General features: G+C 40.8%; 1 protein-coding gene across 2 annotated transcripts in view; it reads left to right on the top strand.

The window, feature by feature from the left end:
* The window catches only part of DNER (delta/notch like EGF repeat containing), a 332,161-nt gene that overhangs the window by 258,470 nt on the left and 45,934 nt on the right, over positions 1–27,757 (top strand). For both annotated transcript variants that reach the window (XM_077291174.1, XM_077291175.1), the window contains exon 8: positions 367–591. In XM_077291174.1, coding sequence (XP_077147289.1) covers positions 367–591 — 225 coding nt within the window. The remainder of the gene's footprint in view (positions 1–366; positions 592–27,757) is intronic.

Here is a 27,757-nt window from a genome sequence, read left to right as displayed (position 1 = left end):
ATACAAGTGTTGTCCCTCAGCCTGTAAGTAAAAGTAATGGACCCTCTGTCCCATGAATAAGCCCTACGTTTCTGGAAGCCATATAGCCCACCTTATGTTTCCTTGGAGCTATGCCAGTCTGCTCATCTCACGTTTTTTTCTCATTCTTGGATTTTACTAGAAGGTTAATGGATTTTAACAATAGCAAATATTAATGGAACGATTTATTATCAATGTATCATTTTCCTGCCATTGAATGATAATGTATTGTATGTCCTTTCACCTATTTCCATAAATCACTTATTACTCTGTAAGCCTTGACTTAAAGCTTGAGTTGATGTGATATGTATGCAAAATGCATGGAATATGTAATTTTTTTTTTTGCAGGCTTTTTGGGATCTTTTTGTGAAGAGAAGGTGGATCCCTGCTCCACGTCTCCTTGCCTGAACAATGGCAGCTGTTACTCATCCGGCCTCTCATTCTCCTGCCGCTGCAGTCGCGGATACATGGGGCCCACATGTGCCCAGCTTGCGGATTTTTGTGCTCTTAGCCCTTGTGCTCATGGGATCTGTCGCAACATTGGGAATAGTTACAAATGTTTATGCATTCCAGGTAAGCTTATTCAGTCCAAGAAATGTTATTACTATTCATGTTATTATGATTGCAGTTCATTGGTAAAAAAAAATGTTTCACTTCATAAGTTAAAGACTTTTGCCTCTTCTAGTTTCAAGTAGTTCTAACTTTTCTTTTCTATTTCAGTTCAAGATTAATTAGTTACATAGGTTGAAAAAAAGACCTGGGTCCATCAAGTTCATCCTTTCTCCACCAACTATACATTTCATCACTAGATTATCTATAACCCACAATGTTATATGTATTGAGGAAATCATCCAGCCTTTAAACAAAGCTGTTATAGTGTCTGTCATTACTACCTCTTGTCGGGCATTCCACAGTCTGACTGCTCTAACTGTAGAGAACCCTTTCCTGTTTAGGTCCTTAGTATGGTCTTTGGAATGTGTGCAAGTCATCTGTACTGGCCACACATATATTTATACTTAGAAATGAGATCTCCTCTCAGACGTCTTTTTTCTAAGCTAAACAAGCCCAACTTTTCCAACCTCTCATCATATGAGAGGCCTTCCATCCCTTGTAATAATCCAGTTGCCCACTTTTGAACTGACTCTAATTTCTGAATGTCCTTTTTAAAATACGGGGCCCAAAACTGGATCCTGTATTCTAGATGTGGCCTCAGAAGTGATTTGTAAAGGAGAAATAATACATTGGGATCACTGGATTTTCTCTCTCTTTTTATACATCGTAAAATCTTGTTTGCTTTTGCAGCTGCTGCTTGACATTGAGTACTGCTGCCAGCTTACTTGTAACCAAACTACCCAAGTCCTTCTCTGTTCTGTAGTCCCAAATATGGTCCCATTTAATGTATATGTAGCAATAAGATTACTTCATTTATCTACATTAAACCTCATTTTCCAAGTGTTAGCCCATTCAGACATCTTATTCAGATCATTTTGTAATATTATAATGTCAAGGTCAGATTTTAATATCCTACATAGTTTGATGTTGTCACCGAAGACTGACGCTTTACTCTCAATCCCATCCACAAGGTCATTAATGAAGAGGTTAAAAAGAATCGGTCCTAGCCCAGATTCCTGTTTTACCCCACTGCTGACTATATCCCATTTAGAGAACGTACCTTTTACAACGACTCTTTTTTTCCTGTCTTGATTGATATTATACATGAAAAGCATTGAGTATTGAGGATAGATCATCAATGTCTCATCAGCCGGAATTGCTCAATTGCAGAGTTGCTCCGTCTTATGATAGTGGCCGCGACTTGAGGTGGACGTGCAGTACCTAGCCGCAGCCAGAAGATGGCGAAGCTCCACAATTTAGCATTTCCATCAGACACCATCAGACACCGACACTGAGCCATTGACCAATCAGACATTGATGATCTATCCCAAGGACAGGTCATAAATGATATAAGGTATTGGACCACCTCTTTAAGAAACACAGTGTTATTTACTATATTGCTGTGATAGATGCTATGACAGATTTCATCAATCTACCATTCCTCACCCATAGGCTGTCATGTTTAAATAATACATGTTTTATGAATTTATGATGCAAGGTTGAATTAAATTGGTATCTTGACTGCATTTCTAAAATTTAAGTTAAAGTGAACCTGTTATGTTGAAACTGGCATCTGATTAGCATGCAGGGTTTTACAGAGCATGAGGAGCTAGTCAGATTAATATACATTTCCACTAATAGGAGTTTGACTGCCTTCCCTGTATGACTGTGCATGCAGTGATAACTGTCAATCACTGAATAGGACCGCCCGCTTGACTCATAAATACCAAAACCAGGGATTTCATGACCGCTTCCCTCTAAGGGCAGACGCACGTGTATATCAGTATGTTTTTGGAGTATTTGTAACATCAACTTCTATACTCACTCCAATTTTGCTCCTATTGCTAGCTGCCGCCTCAGCTTCATTGCAAGTGACTTCGCATGACACTGAAGCAGTTCTGTTTAGCATTCAAGGACATGTCGTACCATCTAGCCAGGGTGCTTGTGGGTTAATTACTCAACACTTGCATCGTAAACTCCCTACTCTGAGCTTTGGGCTGGGCTACACACTATTTAAACCTTTATCTCATTTCTTTTAGTTGCCAGTTATCGATGTTACTGATTCTGGTTCACTTCTTTGCACTGCACTGACTTAGTTTGCTGTTTCCATCTTTGACCTCAGCTTGTGTTTTGATTACCCCTACTTAAGATGTTATTGTTGATTGTCTTCTTGGTGCTGACCCAGCTTTCTAACTATCCTCTGCCAGCCTGCACCATTGGCAAGTAGCCACTCTGTTGACTTACCCCAGGAGCTGTGCATAAGTCTAGATCCCTGTATAGGGATTCAAAAGTAATGGTCAGAGTACTCCTGCTAGAGCATAGAATCATAGAATTGTAGAGTTGGAAGGGACCTCCTGGGTCATCTAGCCCAACCCCCTGCTCAAAGCAGGATAGAGTGGCTCATGCAAAACCTGTCTGTGGAAGACCTTTTAAGAGCTATCAGCCTTCCACTTGCAATGTTCTCTTTCAGTTTAGCTGGCCATAAATCTGTGACCTATCGAATGCTGGTCCTGAGACAGTTGGTTAAGGACCTTTCAGAGAAAATTCAGCATTGTGAAAACTCTTAAGAGCTTCCTGCCTTTCATGGACAGTTCTCAGTTACAGCTTTGAATCCTCGAAAGCTTGGGAACATCCATGCAATTATGTAAATTCATAAGCTTCATTCTGTAGGTTTGTAGATCCAAGCAATGGGCCACCATGTAGTGAACTACAACAAAGTTCAGAAGAGTACTGTGATAGGGAAAGCTGAATTAACTTTTAATAGATCCAACCACCTCACTCTTTGACCTGAAGTAAATGGTAGATTATCTAGAAAGACAGTTCTGATGCTCAGCTCCTCCTTAGGTACCTGCTTACTGGCGTGCTCTTTTTAAAGACATATAGATAATTTTGAGTGCATTTGACCTTTCCCTGCAAAGTTGTCTCATTTTATCTCTATAAACTCTAAATTGACCATTTGATAAGTTTACAAGAAAGTAAAACGACTTTTGAAAGACCTCAAACACTGATATTTGCTTTTGATCAGAACAGCAGGAAGCTAGAAGCATTGGGATTTCTGTCTGATTTTTGTCCGTCAAATAGAACATGTCCTCAGTCTTTTTGTCTCACCGGCAGGCGTTCTGACCTTGAGCGACCTATTGTTCTCATTGAGCTTGTGAAAGTGACAGAATTTTACTTTATTCATGACAGCGTATTTCAGTTACACATATAGTAATGGGAAACCATTCACAAAATAGGGTCCTGCAAGATAGCAATTATTTTATAGTGCCCTGTAGATTACAGTGTATGAGTAAGTTTGGTATAATTTGCTTTATAAAATAGCCTAATTTGGGGAAAAATATCAAGGAAATGAGATAATGGACAAAATTCATCAAGACTGCCATAGTTCAAGCCACTGTTATGACTACACAAGAATATGTACACGAGTAGCGTACAAACCAAGGGGACAAATACCTGAACCTGACAGATCCCTGTTTAGACTGTTAAAAGCCCTACTCTGATCCTGGTCTGTCTCTACCTGCTATTTGAGGTTGGCACCCTAAGATAACGTTATGGCGCCCCTACTCGACGGCACCTCACCCTGAATGCTCTTAACAGCTCCTAGTATATTTATGCCTGTGTAGAAACTCACTCAGGGAAATAGGTTATACACTAAAAACTGCAACTAACCCTGTTGGTTCTTCTACAGACTAGATATCCTGACTCCACAGTCCCTAGTGGTACCTGCGGTATACACAAAATAATACAGATACTGAGCATTACACACCGTATACAGGACAGGAGATGTGGTACCGTGCAGTGTATATATACAGAATAATACTTATACTAAGAATTACACCAGTATACAGGACACGAGAAGTGGTACTGTGCAGTGTATATACAGATGTGCTCAAAAGTTTACATACCCTGGCAGTATTTTTGCTTTCTAGGCCTTTTTTCAGGGAATATGAATGATAGCACCAAAACATTTTCTCCACTCATGTTTAGTAGTTGGGTGAAGCCATTTATGGTCAAACTACTGTGGTTTCTCTTTTTAAATCTTAATGACAACCCAAAACATCGAAATGACCCTGATCAAAAGTTCACATACCCCATTTCTTAATACCGTGTATTGCCCCCTCTAACATCAATGACAGCTTGAAGTCTTTTGTAGTAGTTTGGATGAGGGTCTTTATTTTCTCAGATGGTAAAGCTGTCCACTCTTCTTAGCAAAAAGCCACCAGTTGCTGTAAATTCCTGGGCTGTCTAGCATGAACTGCGTGCTTGAGATCTCCCCAGAGTGGCTCAATGATACTGAGGTCAGGAGACTGAGATAGTCACTCCAGAACCTTCACTTTGTTCTGCTGTAGCCAATGACAGGTCGACTTGGCCTTGTGTTTTGGATCGTTGTCATGTTGGAACGTCCAAGTACGTCCCATGTGCAGCTTCTGGGCTGATGAGTGCAAATTTGCCTCCAGTATTTGCTGATAACGTGCTGCATTCATCTTTCCTTCAACTTTGACCAAGTTTCCTGTGCCTTTGTAGCTCACACATTCCCAAACCTCAGCGATCCACCTTCGAGCTTTGCGGTAGGAATGATGTTACTTTCATCATAGGCCTTGTTGACCGCTCTCCAAATGTAATGTTTATGATTGTGGCCAAAAAGTTCAATTTTGGTCTCACCACTCCAAATTACCTTGTTCCAGAAGTTTTGAGGTTTGTCTCTGTGCTGTTTTGCATATTGTAGGCGAGATACTTTGTGACATTTGCGCAGTAATGGCTTTCTTCTGGCGACTTGACCATGCAGCCCATTTTTCTTCAAGTACCTCCTTATTGTGCATCTTGAAACAGGCACACTGCTAGTTTTCAGAGAGTCCTGTATTTCAGCTGATATTATTTGTGGGTTTTTCTTTGCATCCCGAGCAATTTTCCTGGCAGTTGTGGACGACATTTTTGTTGGTCTACCTGACCATGGTTTTGTTTTTACAGAGCCCCTGATTTTCCATTTGTTAATCACAGTTTGAACGCTGCCAACTAGCATTTTCAATTTCTTGGATATCTTTTTGTATCCCTTTCCTGTTTTATACAGATCAACTACCTTTTCCCTTAGATCCATTGACAATTCTTTTGCTTTCCCCATGACTCATAATCCAAAAATGTCAGTGGCTGGATGAAAGATGCGAGTCTGTCTGGATCCCAGAAACTCACTCAGCTTTTATTTATGCACACTGATTACAAGCAAACAGGTCACAGGATGCCTTTACCGTTACCTTTAGTAGCCATTCAAACCCATTTGTGGCAACTTATGTGCATGTTATCAGGCCAAAATCACCAGGGTATGTGAACTTTTGATCAGGGTCATTTGGATGTGTTTGGTTGTCATTATGATTTAAAAAGAGAAAACAACTGTCACGATCCACTTTTTGGATTTGTGGCAGCTGTGGTTCCACTCAGTTTAAAACTTATTTCCTTTTGGACCATCGGGGGTTAATGTCAGTTTTTCCCCGCTGGCTATCTGTTGTTACTGCAGTGCTGCTGGGTCAGCTGATGCAGGTGGTGACCACTCCCACAGTGCTTTAAAAGGTCACATGATGCATCACCTGACTGTTGGTGATATAGTTTCTTTCTGGAGACCAGCCTAGTAGGAGCAGCTATCTGTGTCAGCCACGTCTGGTGTTTGGAGTCCAGTTGCTGTTGTTATCTGCAGTGTGGAGCTTAGCAGCGGTGTTCATAAGCTAAGGGTGGTGTTTTTGTTCCCTTGTCCCTTTTGGTGTTTGTCACTCTCCACTGTGTGTATTATCTGCAGAGGTGAGGCTAGTGCTCCTTGCCAGCCAGTAGGCAGTGCACTAGTCAGGGCAGTAATAGGTGACTACTAGGGATGAGGTATCCTGACGGCGGGGGAAAGGACCCGCATAGGGCATTAGGGGAGTGCAGGGATAGGCTCAGGTATGAGCCCAGGTAGTGACCATCCCCCATTCCCTTTTCCATCCCATTGTTTGTGAGTTGTGCTGTCCGTTGACTGACCACCCGTTGGTTCGGGTCACACCATGACAACACAATAGTTTGACAATAAATGGCTTCACCCAACCACTAACCATGAGTGGAGAAAAAGTTTTGGTGTTATCATTCATATTCTCTGAAAAAAGGCCAAGAAAGCAAAAATTCTGCCGGGGTATGTAAACTTTTGAGCACAACTGTATACAGAATAATACAGATACTGAGAATTACACCCAGTATACAGGACAGGAGAAGTGGTACTGTACAGTGTATATACAGAATAATACAGATGCTGAGAATTACACCCAGTATACAGGACAGGAGAAGTGGTACTGTGCAGTGTATATACAGAATAATACAGATGCTGAGAATTACACCCAGTATACAGAACAGGAGAAGTGGTACTGTGCAGTGTATATATATAATAATACAGATACTGAGAATTACACCCAGTATACAGGACAGGAGAAGTGGAACTGTGCAGTGTATATACAGAATAATATAGATACATAGAATTACTGTATTCCCAGTATACAGGACAGGAGAAGTGGTACTGTGCAGTGTATATACAGAATAATATAGATACATAGAATTACTGTATTCCCAGTATACAGGAAAGGAGAAGTGGAACTGTGCAGTGTATATACAGAATAATACAGATACTGAGAATTATACCCAGTATACACACCTCCACACCATTATAGCATATAGTGATGATCTGTCCTTGTCTATACCTTGTGGAGTCAACACTATACAGTTATATGAAAAAGTTTGGGCACCCCTATTAATCTTAAGCTTAATGTTTTATAAAAATTGTTTTTTTGCAACAGCTATTTCAGTTTCATATATCTAATAACTGTTGGACACAGTAATGTTTCCGCCTTGAAATGAGGGTTATTGTACTAACAGAAAATGTGCAATCTGCATTCAAACTAAATTTGACAGGTGCATAAGTATGGGCACCTCACCAGAAAAATGACATTAATATTTAGTAGATCCTCCTTTTGCAAAAATAACAGCCTCTAGTCACTTCCTGTAGCTTTTAATGAGTTCCTGGATCCTGTATGAAGGTATTTTTGACCATTCCTCTTTACAAAACAATTCCAGTTCAGTTAAGTTTGATGGTCGCCGAGTATGGACAGCCCTCTTCAAATTATCCCACAGATGTTCAATGATATTCAGGTCTGGGGACTGTGATGGCCATTCCAGAACAGTGTAATTGTTCCTCTGCATGAATGCCTGAGTAGATTTGGAGCGGTGTTTTGGATCATTGTCTTTCTGAAAGATCCATCCCCTGCGTAACTTCAACTTTGTCACTGATTCTTGAACATTATTGTCAAGAATCTGCTGATACTGAGCGGAATCCATGCGTCCCTCAACTTTAACAAGATTCCTGGTGCCGGCATTGGCCACACAGCCCCAAAGCATGATGGAACCTCCACCAAATTTTACTGTGGGTAGCAAGTGTTTTTCTTGGAATGCTGTGTTTTTTTTGCCGCCATGCATAACGCCTTTTTGTATGACCAAACAACTCAATCTTGGTTTCATCAGTCCACAGGACCTTCTTCCAAAAAGAAATTGGCTTCTCCAAATGTGCTTTTGCATACCTCAGCCGACTCTGTTTGTGGCGTGCTTGCAGAAACGGCTTCTTTCCCATCACTCTCCCATACAGCTTCTCCTTGTGCAAAGTGCGTTGTATAGTTGACCGATGCACAGTGACACCATCTGCAGCAAGTTGATGCTGCAGCTCTCTGGAGGTGGTCTGAGGATTGTCCTTGACTGATCTCACCATTCTTCTTCTCTGCCTTTCTGATGTTTTTCTTGGCCTGCCACTTCTGGCCTTAACAAGAACTGTACCTGTGTTCTTCCATTTCCTTACTATGTTCCTCACAGTGGAAATTGACAGGTTAAATCTCTGAGACAGCTTTTTGTATCCTTCCCTTGAACAACTATGTTGAATAATCTTTGTTTTCAGATCATTTGACAGTTGTTTTGAGGAGCCCATGATGCCACTCTTCAGATGAGATTCAAACAGGAGAACAACTTGCAAGTGGCCACTTTAAGTAGCTTTTCTCATGATTGCATACACCTAGCTATGACGTTCAAAGCTCAATGAGGTTACAAAACCAAAAAAAGTGCTTTAGTAAGTCAGTAAAAAGTAGGTAGGAGTATTTAAAACAAGAAAATGATAAGGTTGCCCATACTTATGCACCTGTCAAATTTTGTTTGAATGCAGATTGCACATTTTCTGTTAGTACAATAAACCTCATTTCAAGGCAGAAACATTACTGTGTCCAACAGTTATTAGATATATGAAACTGAAATAGCTGTTGCAAAAAAAACCAATTTTTATAAAACATTAAGCTTAAGATTAATAGGGGTGCCCAAACTTTTTCATATAACTGTATGCTATATTATATGTGATATGAAAGTGACTGACAGAAGCAATAGAGGTGAAGATTGTGAGGAAGTTGAAACCTTGTGTTTGGAATCACAATGAGAAGTAAACACCGAAACATCTATTTTAGTCTATTCTATAGACCCCTCAACATCACAGAGGAGTATATGGGTCTGTTACATAATCAGAGGACCCGAGCTGTATAGACTGCAACAGTAATGATTATGGGAGGTTGTAACTACCCAGACACTGACTGAGGTCATGATTCTGCTTTCAACTTCAAAGGGGAGAAAATTCCTCAGTTTGTTGGAGTATAACGGACAAGTATAATGGTTTGTTGAAGAACCAACAAGAGGATCCCTAGGATTTGTTATTTGTAGCAAGGAAGAGCTGGTTGGGGAAGCTGCTGGTTGCAAAAACCTTGGTACCAGTGACCACAATATCATTTCATTTTGCTTTACCTGCAAAACCACATACTTGATTAACCCCTTCATCCCCAAGCCGGTTTTCAACTATCTCACCAGGCCAAATTTTACAATTCAGTCCATTGTCCCTTTATGAGGTAATAATCCTGGAATCCAGTGATTCTGAGATAGTTTATTTTTTTTTCCATGACATGTTGTACGTTACAGAATTTTAGTGGTGAATTTTGGTTGCTATTATTTGCATTTATTTATGGAGAAATTTTTTTTGAAAATTTCTAAATTTTCAAACTTATAATTTTTATGTCCTTAAACCAAAGTTATACCACACAAAATAGATAATAAATAACATTTTCCACATGTCTACTTTACGTCAGCATTATTTTTTTGTTTTTAAGTTAGAAGGGTTAAAAGTTTCTCAGCAATTTTTCCAACATAATTTACAAAACAATTTTTTCTAGGGACTTTATCCCTTAACGACCATTTTTAGATTTCCTTTGTTTGCTCCTCTTCTTTCCAGAGCCATAACTTTGTTATTTCTCCGTCAATATGGCCATATGAGGGCTTGTTTTTTGCGGGACAAGTTTTACTTTTGAACGACACCATTGATTTTACCATTTCAGGTGCTGGAAAATGGGGAGAAAATTCAGTGTGGTGAAATTGCAAAAAAAAGTGCAATTCCACAATTTTTTTTTTCTTTTACAATGTTCACTAACTGCTAAAATTGACTTGCCATTATGATTCCCCAGGTCATTACAAGTTCAGAGATATCAAACATGTATAGTTTTTTTTAATTTAATTGGTGAAAACAATTTCCAAAGTTTGTTAAAAAAAATAAAAGATAAATGGTGCAATTTTCTGAGACCCGTAGTGTCTCCATTTTTCGGGATCTTTGTCTGGGTGAGGGCTTATCTTTTGCGCGCCGAGCTGACGTTTTATTGATATTATTTTGGGATAGTACAATGTTTTGATCGCCTGTTATTGCTTATTCTTTCAATGTTGCAGCGACCAAAAATATTTAATTCTGATGTTTTGATTTTTTTTTCTCATTTAACGATTGGATTAATTCTTGTATCTTGATGGATGGCATGTTTCTTAATGCTGTGATACCAAATATGTGTATTTTTTTTGTAATTATTTTAGTTTGAATGGGGCAAAAGGGAGTGATTTGAACTTTTATATATTTTTATTTTTTTTAAACTTTTTTTTTTTACTCTTTACTAGCTTCAATAGTCTCCATGGGAGACTAGAAGCTGCGATCATCTGATCACTTGTGTTTGAGAAGGAATAATTATGAAATATTTTTTTTCAGTCCTATATACAGTGTGTCCATAAAGTCATGGTGCACTTTTGACCAGTCACAGGATCTATTTATAGTTTACATTTTAGCACCCTTTCTCTGGTCCAATCATATCAGACCTGTTCATTAGGAGAGATAACAAGAACCAATCACACAACACAAACTCATTTAAGCTGTTGCTGAGCCCCCAGTCAGATTAACCCCTGATAAACTGAACTCTGATTAATACACTGCCAGGTCTGTGACATCATGCAACCACAAGCTTATGCCAGCTCTGTGGTTTTCCATGCCAGCCGAGATGTGGATGGTACAGAGGAAAGTTCAGTGCGTTCTGTGGCTCGCTAAATTCGAATCCATGACCAAAGTGCTACGTGAATATCGGCACGTTTATAACGAAGCGCCACTACATTGGAGTAACATTACTCGGTGGGATAAGCAGGTGAAGGAAACCGGCAGTTTGGTGGAGAAACCCCGTTCTGGCAGGCCATCAGTCAGTGGCGAGTCTGTAGAGGCTATACGGGATAGCTACCTAAGGAGCCCTAAAATATCTGCGTGCGTGTGCTGGACAATTACACCTAAGCAAGACTACAGTTCATAAGGTGTTAAAGAAATGTCTCTGTTTTACGGGGTACAAATTGCGGCTGTTGCACTTTATCAAATCGGCGGATAGACCCAAACGATGCGCGTTTGCGACAGATATGCTTCATGAGATCGACAATGATGCAAGATTCTTGCAGTAGATTGTGTTTAGCGATGAGGCGACCTTCCATAAAACAGAGAATCACTGACGTTATTCACCAGTTTTCCTTACCTGTGTGGGTCAAGAACGTCACTATCTATCTTTTTTTTTGTTGCTTTCCATTGACTGGTCAAAAGTGCACCATGACTTTACGGACACACTGTATATCAAAGAAGAGTGAATGGTAGATGTAGTTAACTAATACATATAATAAATATATAATTATATTCAATTTATAGACATTTACAGTAGGTGGCGAAAGTATTCACCCCCTGACATTTTACCTATTTTGTTACCTCGCAACCTGTGTTTTAATATTTTTGTAATCCAATATGTGTTTGACATATAAGCACTAAATAGTCTAAGTTAGTGAAGTGAGAAATTTATAGGCATACATTATATTTATAGGATCAAATAACAAAAAATTGCATATGTATTCACCCTGTTTGCTATGATGCCCCTAAAAATTTCTGGTGCAAGCAATTACCTTCATAATTCCCATGCTTAGTGAAAGGAAGTCCCCCTGTGTGCAATCTAAGTGTCGCATAATCTGTCAGTATATACACACCTTTTCTGAAAGGCCACAGAGGCTGCAACACCATTAAGTTAGAGGCACCACTACGACACTGACAAAACCAAAAGATTACTAACTATTAAAACCTTTCTGACTCGCTTGAATCTTCCTCAGCTGACGACCTCTCAACAACACTTCCTAACCAAACCATTCCAATTAAACGAACTCCGGTCCGCCCTGTCGGGGAGCCCTTCCGGAAAAGCCCCTGGTCCTGATGGTTTGCCTTCAATATATTATAAGTCCTTCTCCCAAATATTACTCCCACGCCTATTAAATATGTGTAACTCAGTATTGAACGGCGAACAATTCCCTACGCAAACTCTGGAAGCTAAGATTTCACTAATATACAAGGAAGGCAAGGATCCAGAGCAGTGCAGTAGCTATAGACCAATCTCGTTATTAAACGTGGATCTGAAACTATTTGCAAGTATGATAGCACGAAGAATAGCTGGATTTCTGCCATCATTGATATCTTTAAATCAAACAGGCTTTGTCAAAGGAAGGGAGGGGAAGGATAACGCTTATAAAATTCAACACCTTATGCATTATGCTAGAGAAAGAAAACTACCTTTAGTTCTTCTAGGGACTGACGCGGAGAAAGCCTTTGACAGGGTGGATTGGATGTACTTGGAAGAGACTCTGGCGCACTTCGGATTCCCACATCAATTAACTTCCTCAATAATGAGTATGTATCGAGAGCCCAGAGCTCGTATTAGAATAAATGGCTCTATGACAGACACGTTCACAATCTCAAATGGCACTCGCCAGGGTTGCCCCCTATCGCCGATGCTCTTCGTGTTGGCGATGGAACCCTTACTGAGTGCTATACAACAGAACTCTGAGATCGAGGGCATCCGGATAGGGAGAATGCAGTACAAAACGGCTGCCTTTGCCGACGATCTTCTGGTGCTGATGACTAGACCTCTCAGAGGCTTTCCAGCTTTGATGTCATTACTTGAGGAATATGGTACCTTGGCAAACTTTAAAGTAAATCTCTCCAAATCGGAGGCCCTGGATCTCAATATACCCATGCGTACCCTTGTTAAATTGAAAACACTATATCCTTATTCTTGGCCCAAACAATATATTACATACCTTGGAATAAAGATACCCAGAAACCATAAAGACTTATTTAAACTCAACTATGCCCCCCTAATTGACAAAGCTAAATCTATCATACAATCCTGGAGAGATCAATTCCTATCATGGTCAGGGAGAAAAAATTTATTAAAAAGTCTAATACTTCCCAAGTTTGTTTACATGTTCCAAATGTTGCCTATCCATGTCCCAGAATCTTACCTGGCTCAGGTGAACTCATTGTTCCTTAAGTACATCTGGAAAAATATCAAACCTCGAATAACTTACCGTACGCTTGTATTAACTAAAGCTAATGGTGGAATGGGTGCTCCTGATGCCAGGAAATATTATCACGCTGCAATACTGGCTCGCTCGGTTGACCTAATACGCGACACACAGAGTAAGCAGTGGCCTGCATTAGAGAATGAGCTCTCATCCCTACCTATTAGATCGCTCCTGCTGTCTTACACCAAGAAGCGACCTCCTCTCTCACAATCCAACCCACTCACTCAAACACTCCTCAAAATCTGGGCAAAAGTATACAACATACTAATACCCCCCTCTTCTCCACTACTCAGGCTTTCAGACATCCTAACTCACACAATCAAAGCAGATAATAAACTACATAACAACCAACAAGGCCCAAATACACCCATAGACCAGCTGTTTGAGGAGGGAGCACTTCTTCCGCTCCCTGAAATTAAAAAATTAACAGGCCTATCAAACCTAAATTTTCTACAGTACGCCGCCCTCAAAGAATCATTGAGAATAATGCATTATAACTCTGATACCTCTCGAAATCTCACGTCATTCGAAACCCACTGTGCCAGATTATCCAAACCTCCAAAAATGCTATCCAACCTATACCAAATTCTTCTAACTGAAAGCCTCTGCTTTAAAAGAGCATACATAACAAGTTGGGAAAAAGACTTAGGATATACCTTTAATAAATCACAAGTCCAACATATTTACAAAAACTCACATGGCCCTACAAGCTGTGTAAAAACACAAGAAAATTCCTTTAAAATAGTATCCAGGTGGTATACATCACAATCCCAAATACGGATCTGGAAACCAGATGCTCCTGACTTGTGTTGGAGATGTAAAAAAGAAACAGGTGACTACTTACATTTATGGTGGTCATGTCCCACTCTAAAACATTTTTGGTCTCTTGTAGAGGCGACCATCCTTAACATCACAGGAAAAAAATTGCAGTTAACACCAGAGATCACTCTCTTAAACCTTCCCATATCCCCTATCTTATCTCGTCGCTCCGCAACCTTAGCCTACAATATCATAGCGGCTGCTAAGCTGCTGGTGCCGACACTTTGGAAATCTACAAAAACCCCCACACTCTTGCAATTGCTATCCAAAATCGACCAACTCTACAGAATAGCTGAATTAGCAGCCTCTGTGAATCATACGACTCTAGCGTTCAAAGAAACATGGATTCCATGGACCCTCTACAGGTCTACTGTTCCTCTGACTACAAAAGACTAACATTAGACAAATTCGGCAGCAAAGCAAGGTGCACGCCTTCCCACCTGCATCCTTGATCCCTATCCTCTCTTCTTCTCCCTCCTTTCCTTCTTTTAAATCTATTTCTTCTAATTTTACCCCTTTAGATAATTGACTAGCAATTTCAATCTAGCTTCAATACTAAGTCGATTGTAGGATACGATGACTATTACCTAGTTTATAACTAAATATCTACCCCCCTCAATTGACTTCTATCTATTTACTATATATCACATAAGACATTCCTTCTTTTTCATATATGAATACTTCGATTATTCCCGTTGTTGTACATCTGTCTTAAAAACCATCATTCGAAAGTATATTATTCGCATTTTGTTAACAGTATCTTTTGTGATGCATTAGTTTGTATTTTTGTTCCTATTTGAAAACTCAATAAAAAGATCATTGAAAAGAAAGTTAGAGGCACCACTAACCAAACACCATGAAGACCAGAGGATAACATCTTGAAGGAGCTGCAGCAGTGTTGCCTTGAGGAATGGGCAAAATTCCCAGTGGCAAGATGTGTAAAGCTCTTAGAGCCTTATCCAAAGTGACTTGCAGCTGTAATTGCCGCAAAAGGAGGCTCTACAAAGTACTGACTTTTGGGGGTGAATAGGTAGGAGAACTATGCTACTTTTCTATTTGGATATATTTGCTAATAGTATTATTATAACACATAACACATACTATATATTGGGATAAGATCGTGGACATGTAAATACCCCTTTAAATATATGTAAAGACATAATATTTACAGTGCTGTCCCTTATTTGTCAAGACTTCAATTGGCAGACTGATAACAGCACACTGTTGGCTAATCACTGCTTGGAGTTTATTCAAATTTCAGAGTTTCTGTTTCTCCACCTGCTTTTTGAGGATTGACCACAAATTCTCAGTGGGATTAAGATCTGGGTGTTTCCTGGCAATGAACCTAAAATGTCACTGTTTTGTTCACTGAGCCACTTAGTTATCACTTTTGCCTTGTGACATGGTCACCATCATGCTGGAAAAGCATTGTTGATCAACAAATTGCTCCTGGATTGGGATAAGTTGCTCTTTGAGGAGGTTTTGATACCATTTTCTACTTATAATCCAGATAATCACACCACACAAAATAGTTAATAACAACCATTTATCTTATGTCTACCTTCATCCCCACCATTACTGAAATATCCTATTATTTTCGTAGGATGTTAGGTTTAAATATTTAGCAGTGATGTTTCATGTTGTCAAAGAAATTTACTAAACTTATTTTTTTTAAGGGATCTATTCAGTTTTGTAGTGACTTTGGGGGATCTATAAATTGGAAATCCCTAAAAAGTGATACAATTTTGAAAACAACGCCCCTGGACAAATTCAACCCTTCAGGTGCTTTTCCGGAATTAATGCAAAGTGGAATGAAAATTTGTATTTATTTTTACCACTGAAATGTAGCTATCTTCTGAACAGACCACTATGGCCGGCAGACTCTAAGGCCATTAATTGGCCTTGGATTGCCATGGCAGCAATGACCACGTAATCATGATCTCCATGTGCCGATAGGGTTAAACTCTCTGTTAAACATCTAAATTCCATTATCAGTATTCACAGCAGAATCTAAGGGATTAATCAGGAATGGTGGGTGCCAACATCGATAGTGGCTTATGCAGCAGGGTATCAGCTGTACTGTAGAGATGACAGATGCTGCATTTTCACCCGTCGCGGCATGCTATCCTCTTATATGTCAGATCAGTAGGGACGTATTGGAGGTCACTAACGGGTAAATTGGAAGGTTGTGTAAACAATTTACAATTTTTCCCATTTAAGGAAGCACTCCCATCCGTTTTTATCCTTTTAATTTATTGCGATCATCATATTATGGTCCTCCTCCTCAACTCCTGAGCCAGGTGATCTGTTCTTCCCCTCTGCCAGGGACTTTGTAATGATGCAGAATTGTAGTTCTAATGATGACCCATGCAGGGTCCAGAGACCTCCTCTCCCTACATAGAGCTTAGGAGTCAGCTAGTCAGTTATTAATCACGTGATGTCATAGACCTAATGGAAAAGGGAAGAATTAGCTGGGTAGAAAGGCAAAATGAGCAATTGTAAGTGCACAGTGCTATGATGATTGCAATATATTATGAGGATAAAAACTTTGATGGGAGTGATTCTCTAAGGAGATGCGAGAGCACTTTTAATCTAAGAGCACTAACAGGCCAAATGTTAGATAGGCTGATGATGTACCTATTAATATTTAGTACTCCACATTTGGGACATTCAAGCTGAACCCCAAGTAACACCCCCAAAAAACATTTTGGGTGTGATTTTCCTAAATCTCTGTTTCTTGTTGTCTGATTCTTGAGACTGTTCCTACAAAATCAGCACTGTTGACATGCATGTGCTTGGATGGGGAGCAGGTTTTCTAGTGCCGCCATTGAATGACTTGCGCCATTTTTTGTTATTGTGCTGTTAGCAGGTTTGTGCCCAGTCATGATGTAGAGAGAGAAAAAAGCTTTTGAATTAGTGATAATAAAGGAATCTAATTTCTGAGTTTCAATATATAAGAAAAAATCGGCCATTTTTCACACAGCTCTGCTGTAGTAAAGGAAGAAAGGATCCTGGAGGAGTTCTGGACCCCGTTTAGGATGATAATGGTAATATAATGATGGAGGCACTGAGCAGAATAATAATACATTGTGCTTTCTATTAGTTAATGTCAGCTTGGCCATGAATACAACATTTCTGAATGTGCCATTGACGTGAATGGAATGTCCCTGGGATAATTTACCATTGCGGCACTGTACTGCCTTTCTTTTACCCCTGCCGTGGCAGCTGATTGTGTTTGTGAGTCACTTATACATCGCTTTGGTATAAAAGGTTTCTCCATTAGCACCCACACTGGGTCAGGGTCTTTGTACTGGTCGGAAGATTTACTCATGAGAGGAATTTTAAGCAGACTGGATTAGCATGGAGGGATCAATCGCAGTCTGGGGGCACCTAACATGTCACCCCCCAATGATATCTTGTAATTGGAAGATTTCTATTCAGTTAATCACCTAAAAAGGAAAACGGCCTATGAGCTATCTGGTGCAAATTGTTAATTAGTAGCTGGGGATCCAATAACAAGTTTGGCATTGCAGGAATTTGCTTTTACCAATTAAGACTCCTGCAACAAAAAAAAAAGAAAAATGCTGTTCTGAAGTCGGATAAAAGAATTTGTCGTGTACCATCTAGTGGACATATGTGATATTTTATGACGATACACATGGGCATCATGTATAAAATGTGTAAGTTGTGGGAAATCGAGTGAGTCTGTCTATAATGTTGCACATACTTGTACCATCGGGACAGAGACAACAAACATATTGCTAGAAATTGCGAACATATTGGGGCAGATTGCTGAGTTACTATTTCTGTCTTTCTTTGAGTTTGTACATTTTCTGACTCAATGGTATGAACTTAGTACAACTTATTAATTTGATTTATACCATTATTTAAACCTGGCGCATCAGTTTATAACCTACTCTCCATGGTCATCAAGCCGGACAGTCTCCACTTAGACCCACAGCTCTGCTGGTTTATTGTGTCCCAGTTAAGTTTTTGTATCATCTGTGTACAGTAATTCTTTTATTCTGCTCCATCATAGGAGACAATGAGCTTAATAAAAATGCCTGATTCATCACATGTCAGTTGCCAGTTATACCCAACAACCCCGTCAGCCATGATTGGGCCTGTTTTGACCGTTATTTTACTGCATTCTACACTCTTCTTTCTGGTCTTTATGGCCAAATTTGGGACAGAGAATCCTATACGAACACAGATGTGAACAGAACCTTTCAAGAACCAAGAAAAAACCTAAATGTATTGTACTTAGTATATGTTATCCTCTATTGATAGGAAAGGGCATCACTTATTGGTCATTGGGGATCTGGCCGTTGAAACTACCACCGATCCTAAGAACAGAGCTCTGCACAATCTCGTCTGGAGGTTAAGCGTGGGCTCCTTTGTTCCATTCATTCTTTATGTGACTGCTGGAGATAGTAGTGTACTGTGCTTGGCAATTTTCGGTAGTTGCTTTTAGAATGAATAGAGCATACAGTATGTCAGGTAAGGTTACAGCTCCATTTTGAAGGGGCTCTGTCAAACTCTGTTCTCAGGATCAGTGGTGGTCCCAGTGGTTGCACACCTAGCGATCAATAAGTTCTCTCCTGTCCAATCAGAAGATGACACTCATAAATATGTCAACTAGTCCTCACATAACCACCATCATTTAAAATTCATTTAACTATAAACCAATAAAGAATAACATCCAATAATACATTTTGCCTCCCTATGTCAAAAATATAGTATACTATTTTCTGTGTAAATACTAAAGACAAGTCTGCATACGGTAATTTCTGTTTCTGAATTTGCTGTGTATGTTTTTAATCTTGTCTTCTCCTGGCAGTACAATCTTACGTAGAACTTGTTCACTGCTGGAGAACAGAAAGTAGCTCGCCACTTCAAAGTGACCATCACAATGTTCATAGTAACAGAACAGGCATATGATCTTGTATAATCCACTTTAGTTTATATATACAAGTTACAGTTAGGTCCAGAAATATCTGGAAAGTGACCGAATCTTTGTGATTTCAGCTCTGCAGGCCACTATTTTGGATTTAAAATAAAACACCTGAGGTGCAAATGAAATGTAGACTTTCAGGTTTAATTAAAGAGGCTGAACAAAAATTTTAGGAATTGCAGCCATTTTTCTACAAAGCCTCATTTCAGGGGCTCAAAAATAATTGGACAGATTAACTGTATCATATATCAAATGTTCTTTTCTAATACTTTGTAGAGAATCCTTTGCAGGCAGTGACTGCCGGAAGTCTGGAAGCCATGGACCTCACCAAATGCTGGGTTTCCTCCTTTGTGATGCTTTGCCGGCCTTTACTGCAACTGACTTCAGTTGTTTATATTGCTCACTTATACAGTGGGTTCGGAAAGTATTCAGACACCTTTACATTTTTTCACTTTGCTTCATTGCAGCCATTTGGTAAATTCAAAAAGATTCATTTTTTTCTCATTAATGTACACTCTGCACCCCATCTTGGCTGAAAAAAAAAGAAATGTAGAAATTTTTGCATATTTATTAAAAAGGAAAAACTGAAATATCACATGGTCATAAGTATTCAGACCCTTTGCTCAAACACTCATATTTAAGTCACATACTGTCCATTTCCTTGTGATCCTCCTTGAGATGGTTCTACTCCTGTATTGGAGTTCAGCTGTGTTTTAATTAAACTGATAGGACTTGATTTGGAAAGGCACACACCTGTCTATCCTAAGAGCACAGTGGCCTCCATGATCCTTAAATGGAAGAGATTTGGGACCACCAGAAGTCTTCCTAGACCTGGCCGTCCAGCCAAACTGAGCAATCGTGGGAGAAGAGCCTTGGTGAGAGAGGTAAAGAAGAAATCCAAGATCACTGTGGCTGAGCTCCAGAGATGCAGTAGAGAGATGGGAGAAAGTTCCACAAAGTCAACTATCACTTCAGCCCTCTACCAGTCGGGCCTTTATGGCAGAGTGGCCAGACGGAAGCCTCTCCTCAATGCAAGACATATGAAAGCCCGCATAGAGTTTGCTAAAAAACACATGAAGGACTCCCAGACTATGAGAAATAAGATTATCTGGTCTGATGACATGAAGGTCGACCTTTTTGGTGATAATTCTAAGCGATCTGTGTGGAGAAAACCAGGCACTGCTCATCACCTGCCCAATACAATCCCAACAGTGAAACATGGTGGTAGCAGCATTATGCTATGAAAACCTCTTCCAGAGTGCTCTGGACCTCAGACTTGGCTGAAGATTCACCTTCCAACAAGACAATGACCCTAAGCACACAGCTAAAATAACAGAGTGGCTTCAGAACAACTCTGTGACCATTCTTGACTGGTCCAGCCAGAGCCCTGACCTAAACCCAATTGACCATCTCTGGAGAGACCTGAAAATGGCTGTCCACAAACATTCACCATCCAACCTGATGGAACTGGAGAGGATCTGCAAGGAAGAATGGCAGAGGATCCCCAAATCCAGGTGTGAAAAACTTGTTGCATAATTCCCAAGACTCATGGCTGTACTAGCTCAAAAGGTGCTTCTACTCAATACTGAGCCAAGGGTCAGAATAATTATGACCATGTGATATTTCAGTTTTTCTTTTTTAATAAATTTGCAAAAATTTCTACATTTCTGTTTTTTTTCAGTCAATATGGGGTACATTAACGAGAAAAAAAAAGAACTATTTTGAATTTACCAAATGGCTTCAATGATACAAAGAGTGAAAAATTTAAAGGGGTCTGAATACTTTCCGTACCCACTGTATATGTTCATGTAATGTAGTGTAAATGTGTTAATATACTCATCTACCACTCTCCAGGATCCAGCGCAATTCCTGCTTTTCCTCAGAGTGACTGTCACCACACTTCAGACTCTGGGTTTCTCTATGTTGTATGCTTGAGCTGGAAGTCTCTTTTACAGTGTAAGTCTATGGGACCTCATTCTGATGCTCTATAGGCCTACATTGTAAATGCCAAATCCGGGTCACACAGAGCACAGTGTGACCCTGAGAGTCTGCAGAACGGTGATATCACTGAGAAGAGGAGCAGAATGGCACTGGATCCTGGAGAGAGTGCAAGTAGGTGATAACATGTGAGTAGGACGACTAGTCTGGCGAAACCAACCAAGTCTGAAACTTATTTGCATGTTGAAAATGGATTTTAAAAATTGTTTTTGGACACCCCACATGGTAATGAGCTGTACTCTAGAAAGGGCTTGTTAGGCAGGGTATTTATATACGAATGTACACATGCTGGAAGTTTGGAGGGCATGTGGGACATGTCAAGTTCCCTTTAACCTTTTGGATTGACCATCAGCACCGTTAGTTGTTCACTGCATGCTTTTTAAAAGATTTTTTTTTTTTCCCAATTTTGGTGAAAAAAGAAAGAAACATCCAAGGGGAAAAATGTGATAAAGAAATAAAATAACCAATATTCACCTGTTGGCTAAGCTGCCACCCTCTCCAGCTCCACGCTGGCCTTTGTTTTCTGGGCTATGACGTCATGTCGGCACTGGAGCGCCAGGAATTTTACAGGAAAGTAAAGGTTCTTTTATTATTTTAGCATGAGTGGTTAAAAAAACATAGAAGTGATTTTACTTATTCTTGCCTGGAGTGTTTTCAGCGGTTGTAGTCTAGTCTCTGTTGGAAGAAGATCTGTGGTTTTATGCCCATGAAAGCCCTTCCTGTAGCCTGGCAGCACATATCATTAGGAGACAGGGATTCATAGCATTTAGATCACCTCTGCTAGTAACTTTGAAGTACAGTGACCATATTATAACACTGAGCTGACTCCTAAGTACAAAATCGTGTTGCCATGGAGGCCTAGAACACAAGCTCTTTTCACTGGACAGTGGTTAATTCATCTTCAGAAAAAATAAGAGATTAAACCCCTTCACCCCGAATTCTTTTTTCACCTTCCTGACCAGGCCAATTTTTACAAATCTGACCACTGTCACTTTATGACATTATATTTCTGGAACACTTCAATGGATGCCACTGATTCTGAGATAGTTTTTTTTTCGTGACATATTGTACTTCATGCTAGTGGTAAAATTTATTTGCTATAACGCGTTTATTTGTGGAAAAAAAAAAGGAAATTTGGAGAAAATTTGGAACATTTTGCAATTTTCAAACTTTTAATTATTATGCCCTTACGTCAGATCGTCATATCGCACAAAATAGTTAATGAATAACATTTCCCACATGTCTACTTTTCATTAGCACAAATTTTGAAAGAAATTTTTTTTTATTAGGAAGTTATAAGGGTTAAAAGTTGACCAGCGATTTCTAATTTTTGCAACAAAATCTTCAAAACCAATTTTTTTTTTTTAGGGGACCACCTCACATTTGAAGCAATTTTGGGGGGCCTATATGACAAATACCCCAAAATGACAACATTCTAAAAACTACACCCCTCAAGGTACTCAAAAACACGTTGAATAAGTTTATTAACCTTTCAGGTGCTTCACAGGAATTTTTGGAATATGGAAAGAAAAAATAAACATTTATTTTTCTTTCACAAAAATTTTCCTTTAGACCAATTTTTTCTTACTTTCGCAAGGGTAACAGGAGAAAATGGACCATACAATTTGTTGTTTAATTTCTACTGAGTGTGCAGATACCCAATATGCCTTTAAAAACTACTTTTGAGACACAGTGCAAAGCTCAGAAGGGAAGTAGCACCATATAATAGTGCTGATTTTGCTGCACTAGTTTGAGGGTGCCATGTTACTTTGGCAGAGCCCCTGTGGTGCCAACACAGCAGAACCCCCTATAAGTGACCCCATTTTACAAAATAAACCTCTCAATGAATTCATCTAGGAGTGCAGTGATTATATTCCACCACAGGTGTGTCACAGACTTTTACACCATTGGGCAGTGAAGATAAAATAATTTATCTACAGGTGTAGTGGTGATTTTGACTCCATTGGTGTTTTCCAGAAACAAGCAGCAGTGGATGTTGCGGAGTGAAAATTGCAAACTGCCGTTGTAGTGACCAGTAAATTATGCCCAGCTCATGCTTCTGGAGACACCTGTAAACAGGGCTGCCATCAGGGCATTACTGCCCTGACTGGCGTATGGGGCCCGATGACCAGAGGGGGCCCCTCTCTTCCAGTCATCGAGCCCCAGCGGCAGGACCCTGACGCTTCAGTAACTGAACATGCGTACGAGATAGACGCAGGCACCGTAAAAGCTGCACGCCAACACAGCCAGGTGCGGGAGCACCGCTCATCCTACAAGCCTGCCAAACCCTGCTATTGGGGGCATACACCTTATAGAGATGCCAACATATACGCTGAGTAAGAGTTTGCTCTCCAACCTCAAGGGATTTCTCTCTACTCTCCATTTATCCCATACTAAGCGATCATATGATTAAGACTCGGGAAGAGTCGAAACGTTAGTTTAACCTCTGGTCGCTTTCCACGTATGAAATCTTATATTTAATGTCCTTAATACATTTTCACTATTATTGCATCATACATATATAGAGAGTGCTGTGTATTCTATTCTCCCTGTTTATATAGGACTTGCACAGTCCATTACACCGGCACCTCGCTCCTGTAGAATACCGAGTGCGCGCCAATTTCTCTTTACATTAGCCAATCGGAGGCTGGCAGCTGACGTCAGCACGCATGTCGCCGATGTATGATGTCATTGTCATTCGCCGGCGAGTGCGCGCTGGAACTGCGAGGACTGAACTTCGCCGCAGGAGCGTGGCAAGATAAGAAGAAAGGGTTTTTTTTATTATTTTTATTGAAAGTGGTACGGGAGGGCAGAATGGGAGACATGGGGAGAAGAATGGAGACACAGGGGGAAGAATGGAGACACAGGGGGCAAGAATGGAAACACGGTGGAAGAATAGAGACAGGGGGAAAGAATAGAGACACGGGGCAAGAATGGAGACGCAGGAGGCAAGAAAGGAGACACGGGGAAAGAATAGAGACACGGGGCAAGAATAGAGGCACAGGGGCAAAAATGGAGACACAGGGCAAGAATGGAGACGGGCTAGCATGGAGACATGGGGGCAAGAATGGAGATACAGGGGGACAAGACTGGAGACACAGGGGGCAAGAATGGAGACACGGGGGCAAGAATAGAGACACGGGCTAGAATAGAGACACGGGCAAGAATGGAGACACGGGGCAAGAATGGAGACACGTTGCAAGAATGGAGACACAGGGGCAAGAATGGAAAGACGGGCTAGAATGGAGACTCATGGGCAAGAATGGAGACATGGGGTAAGAATGGAGACACGGGGCAAGAATGGAGACACGGGGCAAGAATGGAGACACGGGGCAAGAATGGAGACACGGGGCAAGAATGGAGATACGGGGGGCAAGAATGGAGATACGGGGGGGCAAGAATGGAGACACTGGGAAAGAATGGAGACACGGGGGCAAGAATGGAGACAGGTTGCAAGAATGGAGACACGGGCAAGAATGGAAAGACTGGCTAGAATGGAGACACATGGGCAAGAATGGAGACATGGGGTAAGAATGGAGACACGGGGCAAGAATGGAGACATGGGGCAAGAATGGAGACACAGGGCAAGAATGGAGACACAGGGCAAGAATGGAGACACGGGGCAAGAATGGAGATACGGGGGGCAAGAATGGAGATACGGGGGGCAAGAATGGAGACACGGGGGAAAGAATGGAGACATAGGGGGCAAGAATGGAGACACGGGGAAAGAATGGAGACACAGGGGGAAAGAATGGAGACACAGTGGGCAAGAATGGAGACACGGGGAAAGAATGAAGACATAGGAGGAAAGAATGGAGACACAGGGGCAAGAATGGAGACACGGGGAAAGAATGGAGACACAGTGGGCAAGAATGGAGACATGGAAGAATGAAGACACAGTTGGAAAGAATGGAGACACAGGGGCAAGAATGGAGACACAGGGGGCAAGAATGGAGACACAGGGGGCAAGAATGGAGACACGGGGCAAGAATGGAGACACAGGAGGCAAAAGTGGAGACAGATGGGGCAGGATGGAGACAAATAGGGCACGATCATGGGGCAGGATGGAGACATGGTGCAGAATCATGGGGCAGGATGGGGACAGATGGTACAGAATCATGTGACAGGATGGATACGATGGGGCAGATGGTGTAGGATCATGGGATAAGATAGAGACACAGGGTGCAGGATCATGGGGCAGGATGGAGATACATGGTGCAGGATCATGGGGCAGGATGGAGACACATGGTGCAGGATCATGGGGCAGGATGGAGACTGATGGTACGGAATCATGGGACAGGAAGGATACGATGCGACAGGATCATGGGACAGATGGTCTGGACATGGTGTAGTGGTATTTTTTCCTTGTATGTGATATTATTCAGTCACTGTGGTGGTAATATGTGGTCTGGACATGGTGTGGCGGTATTTGTTCCTTGTATGTGGTATTATAGGTCACTATGTGGTGGTAATATGGTGTCTGGTCATGGTGTGGTGGTATTTGTCCCTTGTATGTGATATTATTGGTCATTTTAAAAATTGAAAAATAAATAAAAATATACCAAAATTGTATTGGACATTATAACAAATGATTAATAGGTTAGTGAAGAGTAGAGCTCGGCCAAAAGAGTCTACCTTGTTGTGGAGGCTTGAAAAATCTTTTGGCCAAAGCAAAAGCTGCTGGCTATATGTGTGTGTTCTGGTGATGGGAACTGTTAGGCTGGGGTCACACTTGCAAATTCAATGCGAGAAACTAGCATCAAGTCCCGGCACTGCCGCCGGCACTCTGGAGTGGAGTTCGCTGCTGCATGTATTTCTATGCAGCCGCACACTCTGGTCCCGAGTGCCAGCCGCAGTGCCAGGACTTGATGCGAGAGACTCACGCAAGTTTCCCACATTGAACTCGCAAGTGTGACGCCGGCCTTAATGTGTGATTGGTGAGAAGTGGAGTTTTTCCAAGAGAGCTGTGGGGCTGTGGACAGTTCGAGGGGTGGAGCCTGGGTGGAGTCTCAAGGGGGCCTCGAAAACTTCGCCAGTATGTGACCCCAAAATTCCTAGAGTAAGCCCTCCCTGTAAATTAGGCAGGCAACCATCAATACAGAAATGCTAAACATGTGGGTGCTAAATGTGGTTTCGGCACACTGGGGCTCAGAAGGGAGAGGAGCATTTGGAGTTGGGAGTGCAGAATTTCCTGAATTTCTTTTGGGGGGGAAGGAGCCTATTTGCTTTTCCAGAGCCTTTGTGCTACCAGTAACCTGGAAGCCCCCTATATTTCCGTTAACAGATGACAGACCTGAGTGAGGACTTGCTTTTTTTTGTGGATTTAGTTGAAGCTTTTGTTGGGAACATTTTACATAACATTTATGATCACATTTATTTACGCTGAGCACTTACATGGGGGTTTCCATCTAAATCTCTGAGCGACGTGATTCAGATGAGACCTCCAAGGGATCCACTCACTATAATGAGGCGGCAGAGTTACTCTGGACTCCATCTGGCCTCTGTTTCGTGGTGTCCTCCTTTTCAGAAGTGCAGAAAACTGTGGCCGATGGTACTTTTAAGCACGCCTAGAAAGACGGACACCGCTGGATCACAGGCCAAGCGGTGTCCACAGTACCTCCATCTGCCTCATTATAGGGAATCTTCTGCTAGGGGTTCTGTCTGAATCACGTATTTCAGAGATTTACATGTAAACTCTCAGCGTAGAGTGCAGGATAAATGTGCGCTGAGCCTTACTGCGATCTTTGGGAGGCAGAATGAAAAAAGCAACAGCTTGTGAAGAATTGATTTTATTTATTTTTTACACCGTTCCTCGTGCGGTATAAGTGATTAGGCAACTTTATTCTTCGGGTCGGTGCGATTACAGCAATACCAGATTTATATCGGGTTTTTATGTTTGGCTGCTGTCTCACACTAAAAGACGCTTTTTATTGCGAAAACTAGTTTTTGCATCACCATATTTTGAGAGCTATAATTTTTCTATATTTTGGCCGACAGAGTCATGTGAGGGCTTGTTTTTTTGTGGGTCGAACTGACGTTTTTACTGGTACCATTTTCGGGCACATAACATTTTTTGATCGCTTTCTATTCTAATTTTTGTGAGACAGAATGAATAAAAAACAGCAATTCATTGCTTTTTCTTTTTTTTATACCATTCCGTGTGTAGTAAAATTGATAAGGCAGCTTTATTCTTCGGGTCAGTACGATTACAGCGATACCACATTTATTTTTTTTCATGTTTTGGCCCTTTAATACAATAAAAATTATTTTATAGAAAAAATAATTATTTTTGCATCACTTTATTTTGAAAGCTATAACTTTTTTATTTTTCTGCTGACGGAGCTGCGTGGTGGCTTGTTTTTTGCGGGGCAAGATGACGCTTTCAGTGGTACCATTTTTATTTACATTCGTCTTTTTGATCACGTTTTATTTCGGTATGATGATAAAAAATTGTTTTTTGGCTCGTTTTTTTATTTTTTACGGCGTTCACTGAATGGGTTAACTAGTAGTATAGTTTTATAGAGCAAGTCATTACTGATGCAGCAATACCAAATATGTGTACTTTTATTGTTTATTTTATTTACA

The sequence above is a fragment of the Ranitomeya variabilis genome, chromosome 2 (genome assembly GCF_051348905.1).
Source record: "Ranitomeya variabilis isolate aRanVar5 chromosome 2, aRanVar5.hap1, whole genome shotgun sequence".
NCBI lineage: Eukaryota > Metazoa > Chordata > Amphibia > Anura > Dendrobatidae > Ranitomeya > Ranitomeya variabilis.
This window is presented reverse-complemented; position numbering and strand designations above follow the sequence as displayed.